The sequence below is a fragment of the Panulirus ornatus genome, chromosome 9, assembly GCF_036320965.1.
Source record: "Panulirus ornatus isolate Po-2019 chromosome 9, ASM3632096v1, whole genome shotgun sequence".
Classification (NCBI taxonomy): domain Eukaryota; kingdom Metazoa; phylum Arthropoda; class Malacostraca; order Decapoda; family Palinuridae; genus Panulirus; species Panulirus ornatus.
The window spans coordinates 49428523-49448625 of NC_092232.1; the positions used below are offsets into that span (position 1 = coordinate 49428523).

The window sequence follows — 20103 nt, forward strand, 5'->3', positions numbered from 1 at the left end:
CTTCCCTAATCTGATGCTCTGTACATGCCATCACCCTCTCAATCAATACCCTCCCATATCATTTACCAGGAATACTCAACAAACTTATACCTCTGTAATTTGAGCACTCACTCTTATCCCCTTTGCCTTTGTACAATGGCACTATACAAGCATTCCGCCAATCCTCAGGCACCTCACCATGAATCATACATGCATTAAATAACCTTACCAACCAGTCAACAATACAGTCACCCCCTTTTTTAATAAATTCCACTGCAATGCCATCCAAACCCGCTGCCTTGCCGGCTTTCATCTTCCGCAATCCTTTTACTACCTCTTCTCTGTTTACCAAATCATTTATATATATATATATATATATATATATATATATATATATATATATATATATATATATATATATATATATATATATATATATATATCATATATATATTATTCATTTATTATACATAATCACCATTTCATGTGTCAGCGATATAGTGCCAGGAAACAGACGAAAAATGGCCCATCCACTATACACATATATAAATGCCCACATACATATCAATATATACATACATATACATAAACATATGCAGACACTACATACATACATATGGGTACATATACTTGCTTGCTTTCATCCATTCCTGGCACTATCCCACCCCGTAGGAAAACTGCATCACTAACCCTGCTTCAGCAAGGTAGCACCAGGAAAACGGACAAAAAAATGCCACTCAGTCTCTAGCTGTCATATGTAATACACCAAAACCACAGCTCCCTTTATATCCCTATATATCCAGGCCCCACAGTCCTTTCCATGGTTTAGCCCAGACCCATCACATGCCCTGGTTCAGTCCACTGACAGCATGTTGACCCAGGTGTGCCACATCATTCCAATTTGCTCTATTCCTTGTATGCCTCTCACCCTCCTGCATATTCAAAATCTTTTTCACTCCATCCTTCCACCTCCAATTTAGTCCCCCGCTTCTTGTTCCCTACACCTCTGACACGTATATCCTCTGTCAATCTTTCCTCATTCATTCTCTCAATATGTCCAAACCATTTCAACACACCCTCTTCTGCTCTCTGAACCACACTCTTTATTTCCACACATCTCTCTTACCCTTTCATTACTTACTTATTCACTGCAACAGGTCACAGAGATGCACATAATCAGGTATTTGCTGATAACCATGAGGGAGAAACTGAAACATGTTAAGACAAGTGCACTTTCAAGTATAATGACCATGATGTGATTATACATGAAAGTGCACCCATTGTGTGTGTGTGTGTGTGTGTGTGTGTGTGTGTGTGAAAAGTTGAGAAGACAAGGAGAAAGGGGAAGCCAACCTGGAGAAGGAAGGATGGAGTGAAAAAGATTTTGAGCACTCAGGGCTTTGAAAATGCATGAGGGTGAAAGGTGCGCACAGAACAGAGTGAACTGGAGTGATGTGGTACATATTGGGCAACATGCTGTCAAAGGAGTGAACCAGGGCATATGAAGCAGTTGGGAAAAACCACAGAGAGGTCTATAGGACCTACTTGTGGATAGAGGTCCATGGTTTTAGTGCTCAACACATGACTTCACAAGAATGGATGTGAGTGAATAAAGCTACTACTTATCTGTTCCCAGCACTATCTTGCTAATGCTGGAAATAGTGAATATATATGAAAGAAGAAAATGAATATATATCAATATCTGGTTGTATTTTCATAAATTACTCTCTTTCAAAGAATGTTACTGCAAGTCACACAGGCAACAAACTTGGAATGATACAGGTGAATCTTTGGTTTGATTTTTTCATCAATTTTCTACTTATTTCCATAACATCCACATAAAGACCATTTATTTACAGCTCCTTATAATTATATCACTGGCATGAAAGGTTAAAATCAAAAGTATGTGACTGAAAAAAAGGAAAATACATTCTAAGTGCTTTCAAAACATAATCATCATGATTCTTACATTCTCAAACAAAATTTATCTTTAAAATTTGTGACATTCTTATCAATAGGTAAACCTAGAAGTGGGAATGATCAGGTAAAAAAAATCTACAGTGCAACATATCAAATGATTCTGAAAAAAACATTTAAGATGTAGGAGTACTCAAATAATATTGAAGCCAATCATGACCACAGCAATAAATGCAATCGAAGGTCCAAGTAGAGTTTCTTACAAAATATGAGTAAAAAAGTTTATATATTCTTTATAAGCGTTTCTGCCACTTTCGGTATAATATACAGCAACTGATATCTTCATTCATACAGCAAAATGATGCCTCTACAATATGTATGCAGTTCCCCACATTCCAAGTACTAACTAGAGATTTTTCTCTATACATTTCAGACACAAAAGAACTGCAAACTCATGTTAAAATAAACAGTAAATGGACTTTAAACCAAAACGAAAATTAAAATATCAATATTTGGTGGAATAATCAGAAAGATCTCTTCTCTTATTCAGTATTTGATGCATTTATAAATTATTTACCCTTTACATACCTTCTTCACAGGATTATATAAATAAAGAATATGAATACATAATGTGCATATATATATATATATATATATATATATATATATTTCTTTTTTTTCATACTATTCGCCATTTCCCGCATTAGTGAGGAAGCGTTAAGAAAAGAGGACTGGGCCTTTAAGGGAATATCCTCACCTGGCCCCTTTCTCTGTTCCTTCTTTTAGAAAACTGAAAAAAAAAAAAAAAAAAAAAAAGAGGGGAGATTTTCCAGCTACCCGCTCCCTCCCCTTTTAGTCCACATATATTCACCTTATCCCGCATTAGTGAGATAGCATTAAGTACAGAGGAGTGAGCCTAAGAGGGTATATCCTCACTTGGCCCACCTCTCCATTCCTTCTTTTAGAAAATTATAAACGGTTGGGGAGGATTTCCAGCCACCTGCTCCCTCCCCTTTTAGTCGCCTTCTTTGACATGCAGGGAATACATGGGAAGTATTCTTTCTCCCCTATCCCCAGGGATATATATACATATATATATGTGGAAGTCGAGAATGTTATCACGGAAAGCAAAAATGGGTATGTTTGAAGGAATATTGGTTCCAACAATGTTATATGGTTGTGAGGCGTGGGCTATAGATAAAGTTGTATGGAGGAGGGTGGATGTGCTGGAAATGAGATATCTGAGGACAATATGTGGTGTGAGGTGGTTTGATCGAGTAAGTAATGAAAGGGTAAGAGAGATGTGTGGTAATAAAAAGTGTGGTTGAGAGAGCAGAAGAGGGTGTTTTGAAATGGTTTGGTCACAAGGAGAGAATGAGAGAGGAAAGATTGACAAAGAGGATATATTTGTCAGAGGTGGAGGGAACAAGAAGTGGGAGATCAAATTGGAGGTGGAAAGATGGAGTGAAGAAGATTTTGAGTGGTTGAGGCCTGAACATGCAGGTGGGTGAAAGGCGTGCAAGGAATAGAGTGAACTGGAACGATGTGGTATACCAAGGTTGACGTGCTGTCAATGGATTGAACCAGGGCATGTGAAGCGTCTGGGGTAAACCATGGAAAGTTTTGTGGACCCTGGGTGTGGAAAGGGAGCTGTGGTTTCGATGCATCATACTTGACAGCTAGAGACTGAGTGTAAACGGATGTGGCCTTTGTTGTGAATAAGGGCAGACAGTATGAATTAAATACGTGTATATATGAAGCTTTTACTACCTCTTCTCTGTTTACCAAATTATTCTCCCAAACCCTCTCACTTTGCACACCACCTCCACCAAAACACCCTATATCTGCCACTCAATCATCAAACACATTCCACAAACCTTCAAAATACTCACTCCATCTTCTTCTCACACCGCTACTACTTTGTTATCACCTCCCCATTAGCCCCCTTCACTGATGTTCCCATTTGTTCCTTGTCTTACGCACTTTATTTACCTCCTTCCAAAACATCTTTTTACTCTCCCTAAAATTTAATGATACTCTCTCACCCCAACTCTCATTTGCCCTCTTTTTCACCTCTTGCACCTTTCTCTTGACCTCCTGCCTCTTTCTTTTATACATCTCCCACTCATTTGCATTTTTCCTTGCAAAAATCGTCCAAATGCCCCTCTCTTCTCTTTCAATAATAATCTTACTTCTTCATCCCACCACTCACTACCCTTTCTAATCTGTCCACCTCCAACACTTCTCATGCCACAAGCATCTTTTGCACAAGTCATCACTGCTCCCCTAAATACATCCCATTCCGCCCCCACTCCCCTTACGTCCTTTGTTCTCACCTTGTTCCATTCTGTACTCAGTCTCTCCTGCTACTTCCTCACACAAGTCTCCTTCCCAAGCTCACTTACTCTCACCATTCTATTCACCCCAACATTCTCTCTTCTTTTCTGAAAACCCATACAAATCTTCACCTTAGCCTCCACAAGATAATGATCAGACATCCCTCCAGTTGCACCTCTCAGCACATTAACATCCAAAAGTCTCTCTTTCACGCGCCTGTCAATTAACACGTATACCGGGGTTGACGTGCTGTCAGTGGATTGAATCAAGGCATGTGAAGCGTCTGGGGTAAACCATGGAAAGCTGTGTAGGTATGTATATTTGCGTGTGTGGACGTATGTATATACATGTGTATGGGGGTGGGTTGGGCCATTTCTTTCGTCTGTTTCCTTGCACTACCTCGCAAACGCGGGAGACAGCGAAAAAGAAAAAAAAAAAAAAAAAAATATTCATTTCTTATTTTGCTTTGTTGCTGTCTTCCGCGTTAGCAAGGTAGCACCAGGAAACAGATGAAAGAATGGCCCAACCCACCCACAGACACATGTATATACATACACATCCACACACACAATATATACATACCTATACATCTCAACATATACACATATATACATACACACATATATACATATATGTGCTGCATGTGCTGGAAATGAGATGTTTGAGGACAATGTGTGGTGTGAGGTGGTTTGATCGAGTAAGTAACGTAAGGGTAAGAGAGATGTGTGGAAATAAAAAGAGCGTGGTTGAGAGAGCAGAAGAGGGTGTTTTGAAATGGTTTGGGCACATGGAGAGAATGAGTGAGGAAAGATTGACCAAGAGGATATATGTGTCGGAGGTGGAGGGAACGAGGAGAAGAGGGAGACCAAATTGGAGGTGGAAAGATGGAGTGAAAAAGATTTTGTGTGATCGGGGCCTGAACATGCAAGAGGGTGAAAGGAGGGCAAGGAATAGAGTGAATTGGAGCGATGTGGTATACCGGGGTTGACGTGCTGTCAGTGGATTGAATCAAGGCATGTGAAGCGTCTGGGGTAAACCATGGAAAGCTGTGTAGGTATGTATATTTGCGTGTGTGAACGTATGTATATACATGTGTATGGGGGGGGGGTTGGGCCATTTCTTTCGTCTGTTTCCTTGCGCTACCTCGCAAACGCGGGAGACAGCGGCAAAAAAAAAAAAAAAAAAAAAAAAAATATACATATATACACATGCACACAATTCACACTGCCTGCCCCCATTCATTCCCATCGCCACCCCGCCACACAAGAAAATAACCATCCCCTCCCTCCAAATGTGCGTGAGGAAGCGCTAGGAAAAGACAACAAAGGCCACTTTCACCCACACTCAGTCATGTACGAACAAAGTGTATATGAATGCGCACCTTCATAGAACATACAAATATTCAGCAGCCAGGATCCAACACGGGACCCCTGTGCAACAGGCAGGGGTGCTAATGCTAGGCTATGATCACTCCTATAGGGAAATGACTTCGAATACTATGTACTCGAATACCCTTCGTCTCATGTTGGTGAGCAACGGGGTCTACATAGAACTGAATATGGCAGCATATATAGAGTTATTAATCTTCTTTCTTATGTTCTCTACTTTTCCCAATATCATTCTACCATGAAGTGGGTGCTCAAACACCAGTTGTCAAAAATTATCCATTTTAATTCAATTAAGTTTTCACCTTCAGAGCATCATCAGGAGTGTACAAAAGAGAAAAAACTGCATCACAAAACTTGGATATGAAATATAAAATGCAAATAAATGTATATATGAATCATACTTGGAAAACCAACAGTACACAGTGGATAAAAAGTACGTGAAAACACTAAAAGCGATACAAATTAACAATATCATGACAGGTAGTGTGAATTTCAACGAAAATACAAGATATGGAAACAAATATAGAAAATCAGTTGAGGAAACAGAACAATATCAAATATGGTAGGAATATAGATGGTCCATGATGTATAATGTCATTCTACAAAGGCAAAGTGGATAAAGGTGAGTGTTCAAACTACAGAGGGATATGTTTGTTGAACATGCCTGGAAAATTGTATGGGAGGGTATTGATTGAGAGGGTGAAGGCATGTACAAAGCATCAGATTTATCAAGGTTGTAAGATATGTGTAGGAGGAGAGGGGAGTGATTGAGAGGGTAAAGGCATGTACAGAGCATCAGATTTATCAAGGTTGTAAGATATGTGTAGGAAGAGAGGGGAGTGATTGGTTCCCAGAGAAGGACAGTCTGTGGCAGGAGTGTGTGAAGTCCCCATGGTTGTTCAATCTGTTTATGGATGGGGTGGTTAAGGAGGTAAAAACAAGAGTTTTAGAGAGTGGGGTAAGTATGCTGTCTGTTGGGGATAAGAGGACCTGGGAAGTGAGTTAACTGTTGTTCACCGATGATACAGCACTGGAGGCTGATTTCAGTGAGAATCTCCAAAAGTTGGTGACAGTTTGGAAGTGTGAAAGGAGAAAGTTGAGTACATGGGAATAAGAGCTTGGTTATTAGATTCAGCAGGGTTGAGGGGAAAAGTTAGTTGTGATGAAAGTTTGAATGGAAAAAAATTGGAGGAAGTGAAATGTTTTAGATACATGGGAGTGCTTGGCAGCCAATGGAATCATGGAAGCAGAAGTGAGTCATATTGTTGGCGAGGGGACGAAGGTTCTGGGAGCGATGAAGAATGTGTAGAGAGAACATTATCTTCGAAAGCTAAAATGGGTATGTCTGAAGGAACAGTAGTTCCAACAATATTATATGGTTGCAAGGCATGGGCTATAGATAGGGTTGTTAGGAAGAGGGTGGGATGGGTTATAAAGGGTTGTACGAAGGAGGGTGGATGTGTTGGATACAAAATATTTGAGGGTAATATGTGGTGCGATGTGGTTTGACCGAGTAGGTAATATAACAGTAATAAAGATGTGTGGTAATAAAAAGTGTGTGGTTGAGAGAGCAGAAGAGGGTGTGTCAAAATGGTTTGGACATATGGAGAGAATGAGTCGGGAAAGGTTGACAAAGGACATACACGTAGAAAAACATACAACACAACACTTTATAATGCAGTTGTGGCCAGTTTCCTGAGTGCTACAGGAGCCTCACAGGGACAGAGGGTACTCCTGGAGCAGAAAGGTAAGGTAAAGTGTGGTGTGACCAGACTTAGCCTGCTCATGGTTACATCTCAAATGAAAAGTCACCTTTAGTGAGGATATATCACAGAGTACAACCTCATCAAAGAACTTCTCACTCCAACCAAGTCTACATTTCTATGCTACTGGAAATACTAAGAATCTCTTATAGAAATTGATACTGGGGTGATTATAAATAAATCATATACAAGTGTTACCTGACTCTTTCTGCTGGATGTTCTAATGCCAGCAAGAAGTCACCTGCGATCTGACTGTACCATTATCAATGGATAAATAGAAATGCAGTTTAATCAAAGAACTTATTTCCAATGAGTTTATCATTTCCAGCTCCTGACTGAAGAACAGTCTTGAAGCTGCAGGAGGAGCCCCATCAAAGGGGTCCAAGAGCTTTATAATAAATGGTGATTTTATATATATCTATTTCATTTATCACACTTTGTCGCTGTCTCCTGTGTTAGCAAGGTAGCGCAAGGAAACAGACGAAAGAATGGCCCAACATAACTACATACACATGTATATGCATCCATGTCCACACACGCACATATACACAACTTTACACTTCTCAACATATACATATATATACATACACAGACATATACATAGAGACACATGTACATAATTCATACTTGCTGCCTATATTCATTCCCGTTGCCACCCCTCCACACATGAAATGACAACTCCTTCCCCACACATGTGCGCGAGGTAGCGCTAGGGAAAGACAACAAAGGCCACATTCGTCAACACTCAGTCTCTAGCTGTCATATATAATGTACTGAAACCACAGCTCCCTTTCCACATCCAGGCCCCACAAAACTTTCCATGGTTTACCGCAGATGCTTCACATGCCCTGGTTCAATCCATTGACAGCATGTTAACTCCCTGTATACTACAGTGTTCCAATTCACTCTATTCCTTGCACGCCTTTCACCCTCCTGCATGTCCAGGCCCCAATTGCTCAAAATATATATCCCTGGGGATAGGGGAGAAAGAATACTTCCCATGTATTCCCTGCGTGTTATAGAAGGCAACGAAAAGGGGAGAGAGAGAGAGGGGGGGGGGGGGCTGGAAATCCTCCCCTCTCGTTTTTAATTTCCAAAAAAAAGGAACTGAGAAGGGGGTCAAGTGAGGATATTCCCTCAAAGGCTTAGTCCTCTATTCTTAACACTACCTTACTAATGCGGGAAATGGTGAATAGTATGAAAAAAAAAGATATATACATATATTATTATACTTAATCGCTGCGTGAAATGGCGAATATGTACGAAAAATATATATATATATATATATATATATATATATATATATATATATATATATATATATATATATACACATACACACAGTATATGCACATTTTGTAGATACATGAATATATAACTGTATGATACATACATTTTCATAATCAAAACAAAAATAAACTAATGCCATAAATCTTATTTTGCAATACAAACTGTTATCTTATATCCAAAATATGAAAATAGCTGGATTGACAACATTAACATACACTCATTACCAAATATATAATAGTATTAACATGAAGGGTATGTTTCAAACCTAATCCCTAACAGGACAGATAGTTTGCTGTACAAGCTAATCACATAACATGGTAACCATTTGTTTTCTTGAAGTTTACCTAGAAGAAATCAATAGATATATCAGATTTCCTAATCACTGACAACCTATCTGCCTCATGGAGAAAATATTTTTCCATCATACCCTAGTGTTTTACAAAAAATATATCACTATAAGGTCCTTAGACATCTTTAGCTGTGTGATAGCTGCTAAGCCCCTGACATAAATTCAGCTTAAATATAACCTTTAAATATACAATGTAACAGATGCCCCAATTTAAAAGCTGTTTTCAACACACTTAAGTTCACAAAATTCAAACCAAAATCACAAACAGAGAAATCCCTGCAGCATGAAGTTAATATTTGAATAAGAAAATGTCTTGCACCTTAAATCTCCCAGCTCATATCAAGAAAACACTATGAATATCCATACACTCACAACATCACACTGCCAACAGTTATACTCTTATCTATGAATTATTCATCATAATACAAAATTCAATTTAATTTGGTGACTGGTTGTTTAAATGTTATCATAAGTAGAAAGTAAGTAAACAATATAACAAATGTCATAGGCATCTAGCCTTAATTGTGCATTGTGAGTGAAGTAATTAGCATGGGTAAATTCCTCCAAAAAAGGCTGCAATTAGACACAACCTGGGTTACCATAATGAGGGGTCTCATTCCCTCTTGGTGTCCTTTTGTTTAATGATATTCACAATGTTTAATGTCTCTATAAATAAGGCAAGTTTTTGGCAAATCTTCAAAAAGAAATATTCTCACATGATATAGTTCTGGGAGCTTCATATGATATAGTTCTGGGAGCTTCATATGATATAGTTCTGGGAGCTTCATTCTTCAAGCTGCTTCAACATTGAATATAAGATTTAGTCTGTTGCAAAACAGACAAAGTGTGATGACTAGTTTCACTTTTATCTAGCAAAAAGAGTATAACCATATGAAAGATAGCAGTGATACGAATATAGATGTCATAAATATTGTACATTATCCTAATGTGCCAGATCCTCAGTACCTCTCCAAATTTTCTTACTGCAGACCAGTCAGTATTGACAATCATCATTTGCTGATAATATATAACAAAGCATTTCAATTAATACAAAATTGTAAAAAATGTTTGAAAAAATCCTGCCATCCTTTCAATTTTCAAATTTATTGGTGCCTAATTCCAACACAACTTTCTGGATCATAATCTAGATCTATAAACATGGATAGGTGTATGAACATTTTCTGCACTATTTTCAGCATTTTCAAAGCAGCCTGTAGAACTTGCTGTCTCTTGGGCAATAATTACTAATCTAAAACAAGTGATGAAAATATTTACAGTTGAATGTGTGATAAGAGAATGGTTCTAAAGCTTAAAACCACATTTTTCTCTAAAGCACTTCACCCCTTTGCTGAATTAGTTTTGGAAGAGCAAGGTTCCACAGGATAACTGGCAGACAGGTATATGAGAATTTTGGACTGAGAGATATACATGACTGGTTCACTGTATACATAACCGTAATTACTTCACTTCCAGTTCCACATGCACTAATATGAGACAACTGGATCATATTCAGTTGAATAGTTTCATCCATTAGTGGTCCATTTCTAAAATAGTTTCATTCTGTATACATGAAAAATCATGCTAATGTTTGTGACTGTGGTCAAGCTTATGTTGGTTAAATCAATACCTGCTTAAAATTTCAAGCAAAACATTGGAAACTGACTATGATGCCTTTTATAATCACACCTATTTAGCACCTGCTAATGATGTGGCTTATACAATAACTACCCTAAACTTTTACAAAAAAAAATAAACTTCAAATAAATTAACAATGAAATATGGTAATGTACTGCACAAGTGCTGCAAGTAAAAAAAAAAAAGACATGCATAATTGACAAACTCCAATTAAGATCTATCCAATAGTTTTAATTTTCTTTGCACTGCTTCACTTGATTAATGAGCACCAATAAAGCAGTATATGTACATTAACAATACCCAGAAAATGAAGTACTCATGTCATCACCATTCATCTAAACCCATCAAAAATGTGTTCATGTAATTAGTGTACATGTATTTGCACTGACTGAATACACAAAATATTTCACTAGAATTTCCAGTCCATGGACTTACTTCTTGGAGAGCTTATTACGTAAAGCTAGTTTCAGATGAATTAAAGGAAGCGTCATCTTCCCAACCTGGAAGAAAATGGGAACATGGCAGATGGATTAGGTTTCATGACAAAAGACACAATAAAGGATTACAGCATTAATACTATATCTTTTCAGATTTGTTTGCCTTTCATGTGTCAACAAGGTAACCCCAGGAACACTCACAAAAAGGCCACACTTGCTCTCATCTATTCTCCAGCTGTCATGTGTAATACACCAAAACTACAGCCCCTTATCCACAGCCAGGCTCCACAGACCTTTCTGTAGTTTTCCCCAGCTCCTTCATATGCCGATTCAGTGCACTTACAACATATCGCCTCCTTATACCATATCACCCCAATACTCTGACCCATGCACACCTTTCATACTTCGGCACATTCAGGCCCTGAACCCTCACAATATTTTTCACTCCATCTTTCCATTACCTGACATGTTAGTCATTTTCACATTTAAACCAATTATCACTAATACCTAATCTCTAGCATTTTCATACATATGATGCATCCAGGGTAATCCATGGAAAGGTCTGTGGGGTCTCGTTTTGGATAGGGATCTGTGGTTTCGGTGACTTACACATGACAGTTAGAGAATAGATGTTAGCGTAAGCACACTCTCTTTGTCCATTCCTAACACTGCCTCACTGACGCAGGAAACGGTGATCAAGTATGAAAGTAAGTGCGTGTGTGTATGACTTGAGTTTGGAAAAGTGTGTAGAAGGAGAAAGTTGAGAGTAAATGTGAATACAAGCAAGATTTTGCAAGTTAAGTGGGATGTAAATTTGAATGGAGAAAAACTGGAGGAAGTGAAGCGTTTTAGATATCTGGGAGTGGATTTAGCAGTGAATGGAACCATGGAAGTGGAAGTGAGTCACAGGGTTGGGGGATGGGGCAAAGGTTCTGGGAGCGATGAAGAATGTGTGGAAGGAGAGAATGTTATCTCGGAAAGCAAAGATGGGTATAATTGAAGGAATAGTAGTTCCAACAATGTTATATGGTTGTGAGGAATGGGCTATACATAGGGTTGTAAGGAGGAAGGTGGATGTGTTGTAGATGAAATGTTTGGTTTGATCGAGTAAGTAATGAAAGAGTTAGAGAGATGTGTGGAAATAAAATGAGTGTAGTTGAGAGAGCAAAAGAGGGTATGTTGAAACGGTTTGGACATAAGGAGAGAATGAGTGCTGAAAGATTGACAAAGAGGATATATGTGTCTAAGGTGGAGGGAACAAGGAGAATCAGGAGACCAAACTGGAGGTGGAAGGATGGAGAGAAAAAGATTTTGAGCGATCGGGGCCTGAAAATACAAGGGGGAGAGAGGTGTGCAAGGAATAGGGTGAATTGGAACGATGTGGTACACCAGGATTGATGTGCTGTCAATGGATTGAAACAGGGCATGCGAAATGTCTGGAGGAAACCAAGGAAAGGTCTGTGGGGCCTGAATGAGTACAATGAGCTGAGGTTTCTAGTATCAATGGTGTATTAGATCCTCTGAATCCAGTTTGCAGTGCCATGCAGAAACTGGAAACTTTCCTATGTGCACTAAAAGGGTATCATAGATTCTGTCTTTATAATCATCTAATTTTTCTTAGGCTATTTCTTAAAAGCGTGTGACTTGCTCACTTCTTTACCATCCAAAACTGTGCTTTTATTAGTTTTGTCAAACTGATGTACTGGTTCCCTAAAACTCTTTGGAGGACTGAAAATTAGTGACTCTCCAGTGAATACAGCATTATGTAAGTTTCTCCTGTAGTTACTTTTCCCATGATTGACTGTCCAAGTAGATATAATCAACCAGTATTTCTAGAAACTTTTAAGTTGTCCTTTATTAAGAGAGCCAGCCTCCCTCCTCACTTGTTTCTTCTTTACCCACAGCTAATATATACCCCTCCGGTAATATTTAGTTGGACTTTTTGTTAAGTTTCATCTCTACTGCTACAAAAGTATTTCATTCAGTTTCCCATGCATGTGACCACGTCAGGGATGAATATGGAACCCACTTGCAATCTGACTGTTGGCATTCATGGATGTCCCATTTCATGGTGCTAAGGCCAGTGTGCATACTTCTTTCCATGTTAATACACATTAGCTGTTTAACTTCCACCATGAAGACTCAATGAATTCTTAAGAATAGGTGGCATGTAGTCAAAACAACCTTTTTGTTTTTGATTCAGTTTTTAGTCTGTATCATATAACAAACTGGAGGTGAATATAGTAAAGAAATCATGAGTTCTTCATAATCAGCATGCATGCAGGTATAATTACTTAACTGTACTGTACAAGAAGGGAGTTTTACACTTGAGGGACCTCCACCTCCTGCACATTCTCTACTATCATATAACTTCTAAGCTTTATATATGCTGTCTGTAGATGTATGTGTGAGTAGGTGTATGCACATCGGCATGAAATGCATCACTGGGTCAGCTGAGGTATTCTTTTAAAAAATTTTGTTTTCCTCTGCTCACCATCATTTACCTTACTTGTGTACTGTGCCATCTCTACTATTTCTGACCAACACTAGCATGTCAAATACTACAGCAGATTTTTCTAAATGTATCATTCAATCATTCCTATAATTCTATCTTAACAATTATTTTCAAAGTGAAAGTATTAGGAAATCTTAATTCAAAGCAAACTGATGTGACTCATCAACAAAGCCGACACTCAGAAATTAGCTTTGAAGTCAAAGGGTTGAGCTTAAAAATATACCTATAAAACAAAAACAAAAATATACCTATAAAACAAAAACAATGTTAAAAGAATAGGATAACAAGAATGAAAAAGGACAAAAAATAAAGACATTTACAAATACTGTAAATCTCACCTCAGCTGTACATTTACATTTCCTTCACTGAAATTCATCATCAGAACTCAGCAACATTGTCTTCTCATTGTATGCTGTCCGCCCATTACCATTTCGTCCACCATTCTGAGCTCCTCTACCACCAACTCCTCCGCCATTACCATTTCCAATTCCTCCAATTCCATTGCTTCCGTTTGATCGTGGCACTTCATCAGCATCATACGTGCTTACTGCAGTATGGCCTGAACCTCTAGTGTTTCCTCCTGTTACAAAAAGAAAAATAAATCTTTGAAACATGATTTTACTAGACCAAATGAAATAACAGATGACATTAAACCAATTAAAGCTCTTGTGGAAAAAAAATTATATATATATATATATCTTTCTTTTTTTCAAACTATTCGCCATTTCCCGCATTAGCGAGGTAGCGTTAAGAACAGAGGACTGGACCTTTAAGGGAATATCCTCACCTGGCCCCCTTCTCTGTTCCTTCTTTTGGAAAATTAAAAAAAATGAGAGGGGAGGATTTCCAGCCACCCGCTCCCAGACATATATATATATATATATATATATATATATATATATATATATATATATATATATATATATATATATATATATATATATATCATACTTTGTTGCTGTCTCCTGCATTTGGGAAGTGGTTTCAGTGCATTATACATGACAGCTAGAGACTGAGTGTGAAAGAATGTGGCCTCTGTTGTCTTTCCCCAGCGCTACCTGACGCGCGTGCTGGGATTGTCATTTCATGTGTGGCGGGGTGGTGACGGGAATGAATAAAGGCAGCAAGTATGAATTATGTACATGTGTATGTATGTATATGTCTGTGTATGTATATATATGTATATGTTGAAATGTATTGGTATGTATACGTGTGTGTGTGTGTGGATGTGTATGTATATACATGAGTATGTGGGTGGGTTGGGCCAGTCTCTTGTCTGTTTCCTTATGCTACTTCGCTAATGCGTTAGTACCAGAAAAACTGACAAAAAAGGCCACATTCGTTCACACTCAGCCTCTAGCTGTCATGTGTAATATACTGAAACAAGAGCTCCCTATCCACATATTTTTTCATACATGTTTGTCATTTCCCACATTAACAAAGCACCTGACAAACAAATGGCCTTATTTGCTCAAGTCCATTCTCTAGCTATCTTGCGTAATGTGCTGAACTACAGCCCCCTATCCACAATCAGGTCCTACAGACCTTTCTGTGGTGTCCCCTGGCTGCTTCACATGCCCAGTCCATTGGTAGCATGTTGGCCTAGGTATACCACATCACTTCAATTCACTCTATCTTGTGCAAATCTTTCACCCTCATGCATGTTCAGGCTCAAAACACCTAAATTCTCCTTCACTCCATCCTTCCATCTCCAATTTGGCCTTCTCATTCTCCTTGTCTGCTCCACTTCTAACACATATATCCTATTTGCCAACCTCATCTCTTTCATTCTCTTCATATGTTCAAACCTTCTTCAATGCACCTTCTTAAGCTCATTCAATCATACTCTTCTTACTACTACATCTCTCCATTACCCTATCATTACTTAATTGGTCAACACTCTTTACACCACATATTGTCCTAAAACTTTTCATTACCAGCACATCCACTCTCTTCTGAATATCTTTATCTATAGCCTATACCCCACAACCATAAACGTTACTGGGAATACTGTATCATTTAACATACTTACTTTCACCCTCCCAGGTAGTGACCTATCTTTCCACACATTCCTCAATGCTCCTATAAACTTTGCCCCCTCACACACCCTATGACCCATCTCTGCATCCATGGTACCAATTGCTGCCATGTCCATTCCCAGATACCTTAAACACTTCATATCCTCCAATCTTTCTCTGTTCAAACTCACAACCCACAAAACCTATCCCTCTGCACTACTAAATCTAATAGCCTTGCTCTTAATCATATTTCCTCTCAATTTACTCCTTTCACACACACTTCCAAAATAAAACATCAACTTCTGTAGTTTCTCACCTGAATCTGCCACCAGTACTGTCATCAGCAAACAACAACTGACTCACTTCCCAGGCTCCCTCAACCCCAACAGACTGCATAACTGCCCACCTCTCCAAAACCCTTACACTTCCCTCCTTCATCAACCCATCCATAAACAAATTAAACAGCCATGGAAAAATTATACAACCCTGCAACAGACCTATCTTCACCTGTAACCACTCATCCTCCTCTCTTATGTAACTGCACACACATCTCACTCTATTGATAAAACCTAACTTTTCATAGCTTTCCTTCCACACCTTATATTCATCAATCACCTTTCACAAAACATCTCTATCATTCTTATCATATGCTTCCTCTAGATACATGAAGGCCACATACAAATTCTTCTGTTCTTTAAGTATTTCTTACATTCTTCAAACCAAACGCCTGATCCACACATCCTCAACCACTCCTGAAATTAGTATGTTCTTCCCCAATCTGATGCTCTGTAAATGACACCAGCCTCTCAATCATCACTCTTCCATAAAACTTGACAGGTTATACCTCTGTGATTTGAACAATCTTTTTAGTCCCCTATTCCTTCATGCAATGGCAATATACAAGCATCCTGCAAATCCTTGGGCACCTACCCATGATCCATACAAACGTATGATGAAAATCTAAACGAACCAACCAACAACACAGTCATCTCCTTTCTTAAGTAATTCAACTATAGTATTTTCATACTAAATTTTCATCTTATGCAAGGCTTTCACCACAACCTCTCTTCATGAAACCATTCACCACAACTTTTCCACTTTGAACAACTCCCCAATCCAAACAGACTACATCTGCAAACTTATCAAACACATTCAACAACCCATCAAAGTATTCACTCCATCTCTACACTTCACCAGTGCCAGTTACCAATACCCCATTTGCTCCCTCCTTCAAAGTTCCTGAGTGTTTCCTTGCCTTTCTCAGACAACTAACCTCCTTCCAAAACATCTTATTCTCCCTAAAGTTTGCTGATACTTGCTCAACCCAACTCTCATTTTCCCTCTTTTTCAGCCCCTGCATCTTCCTCTTGACCTCCTTCCACTTTCTCTTATACAACTACCAATAACTTGCAAACTTTCCCTGTAAGTACTGCCCATACATCTTTTTTTTTCTTTCACTACCAACTTTACTTTGTCATCCCACTACTTATTACCCTTTTCACAAGCCCACATCTCACCTTCTGCATGTCACACACTCTTGCCCATGCCACCACTGTTTCCCTAACCACCTCCCATTCCTCAACAACTCCCCCTGCTTTTACTCTAACCTCCTGCCATTCTAAAATCAATCTCTCCTGCCATTTTTTCACATGCCTCTTTTTCAAACATACTTTCACCATCCTCTTTTCTCATTTAATTGCCTCTTTTCCAAAAACCTCAACAAACATCCATCTTTGCCTTCACCAGTTAATCTAAAGACATCCCACCAGCTGTACCTCTCTTTTGCATGCCTAACTATTAACATGTAATCCAATAACGCTTGCATATTACCCACATATACTTATGTATATTTCTCTTTTTAAACCAAGTACTTGCCAATCATCAGTCCTTTTTCAACACACAACTCCAGGAACTGTTCACCAATACCACTCATCTTACTGAATATCCCCCATTACACCCTCAACTGCCATGTTACATTTTCATTTAAATCACACATCACTAATACTCTGTCCCGTGTATAAAAATTGCTGATACATACACTCAGCTGTTCCCCAAAACAGTCATCCCTCTTCATCATTCTACTCATGGCCGGGTGCATAAGTAATAATAATCACCCACTTCTTGAAATCTATTTTCATTTCTATCCAAAAACAGTGTGGGGCTCATTTCCCTGCACTTACACATTCTCACAACTCTTGCTTCATGTACTACCTATCTCTACTTTCTTCTTATTTTGGTTGCATCCATAAAGATTCAGAAACCGCAGCCTGAGCCTTCAAGGATGACGAGCACTCCTTTCCTGGCTCTTTCTATTCCAACGATTTTTATAGGATGAAATACAATAAGAGGAGTATTTCCATCCCCCTGCTCTTTTCCCTATTAGTTTTCTTCTATGTCTACCTATATCTTTGACACCCACTCCTTCTGAGAATTCCCATAAAGTGGGTGGCCACTGCAAATCAGCCTTCACTTATTCCTGTCCTTACATGCCTCCTTCACATACACCATTCCATGCATTCTTCCACCATTTCTCTATCTCAGAACTCTTCAACCCTATTTCCCCATATCACAGGTGGTCTTCCTCTCACACCAACCTCTTTAATTGTACTATCATAGTCTCTCCTTGTAAATTCCTCTTCTTGTATTCTTTGCAAGTGCTTAAACCACCTCAAAGTATTATGTTTTACCAACTCTACAATTCATTCCTTTGCATTCCCTGCCATACCACATCTCTCATACACCCCCTCATTTCTATCTTCATTCCATGCAGTCATAACACATGCTCCTCTTAGATCATATCCACAGCATGGATTCTTGACCTCTGTGACTCATTCCATGTCAATGTTTCAGCTGCATAGGTAGGGGTAGGGAGGACTATGACATCCCTAAATCATTTCCTCATCGCCATACTTATACCTGTATCCTTCATTATTCTATTATGGGAGTTGACTTCTACCCTTTACTACTCTCTCCCTTATCTTGCCCTCCAAGACACATATGGTGGGGGAGAAGGTTCTGGGAGTGATGAAGAATGTGTGAAACGAGAGAACATTATCGCCGAGAGCATAAATCGGCACGTGTGATGGGGTGGCAACAGAGGTGGATGAAGGCAGCAAGTATGGATATGTACATGTGTATACATGTATTTGTCTGTGTATGTATATGTATGTATATGTGCATGTGTGGGTGTTCATGTATATATATGTGTATGTGGGTGGGTTAAGCCATTTTTTTGTCTGTTTCCTTGCACTACCTCGCTAATGTGGGAGACAGCGACAATGTATAATGAATAATATCATACTTTGTTGAAAAAAAAAAAAAAAAATATATATATATATATATATATATATATATATATATATATATTTTTGCTTTGTCGCTGTCTCCCGCGTTTGTGAGGTAGCGCAAGGAAACAGACGAAAGAAATGGCCCAACCCACCCCCATACACATGTATATACATACGTCCACACACGCAAATATACATACCTACACAGCTTTCCATGGTTTACCCCAGACGCTTCACATGCCCTGATTCAATCCACTGACAGCACGTCAACCCCTGGTATACCACATCGATCCAATTCACTCTATTCCTTGCCCTCCTTTCACCCTCCTGCATGTTCAGGCCCCGATCACACAAAATCTTTTTCACTCCATCTTTCCACCTCCAATTTGGTCTCCCACTTCTCCTCGTTCCCTCCACCTCCGACACATATATCCTCTTGGTCAATCTTTCCTCACTCATTCTCTCCATGTGCCCAAACCATTTCAAAACACCCTCTTCTGCTCTCTCAACCACACTCTTTTTATTTCCACACATCTCTCTTACCCTTACGTTACTTACTCGATCAAACCACCTCACACCACACACTGTCCTCAAACATCTCATTTCCAGCACATCCATCTTCCTGCGCACAACTCTATCCATAGCCCATGCCTCGCAACCATACAACATTGTTGGAACCACTATTCCTTCAAACATACCCATTTTTGCTTTGCGAGATAATGTTCTCAACTTCCACACATTCTTCAAGGCTCCCAGGATTTTCGCCCCCTCCCTTGGATTGATGTGGTATACCGGGGTTGACATGCTGTCAGTGGATTGAATCAGGGCATGTGAAGCGTCTGGGGTAAACCATGGAAAGCTGTGTAGGTATGTATATTTGCGTGTGTGGACGTATGTATATACATGTGTATGGGGGTGGGTTGGGCCATTTCTTTCGTCTGTTTCCTTGCGCTACCTCGCAAACGCGGAAGACAGCGACAAAGCAAAAAAAAAAAAAAAAAGAATAAAAAAAATATATATATGTATGAGGTGGTTTGATTAAGTAATGAAAGGGTAAGAGAGATGTGTGGTAATAAAAAGCATGTGGCTGAGAGAGCAGAAGAGGGTGTTTTGAAATGGTTTGGTCACATGGAGAGAATGAGTGAGGAAAAACTGACAATGAGGATATATGTGTCAGAGGTGGAGGGA

The 20103-nt window shown here is 39.0% G+C and overlaps 1 protein-coding gene across 2 annotated transcripts in view; it reads right to left on the reverse strand.

Annotated features, from left to right (window-relative positions):
- Window positions 1–337: 337 nt before the first annotated feature.
- Window positions 338–20103, reverse strand: part of Tmep (Transmembrane endosomal protein) — a 139397-nt gene continuing 119631 nt past the window's right edge. For both annotated transcript variants that reach the window (XM_071665170.1, XM_071665169.1), the window contains 2 exons: window positions 13949–14190; window positions 338–11158 (listed from right to left, as the gene is read on the reverse strand). In XM_071665170.1, the coding sequence (XP_071521271.1) occupies window positions 13973–14190 (218 nt within the window). In that variant the 3' untranslated portion in view covers window positions 338–11158; window positions 13949–13972. The remainder of the gene's footprint in view (window positions 11159–13948; window positions 14191–20103) is intronic.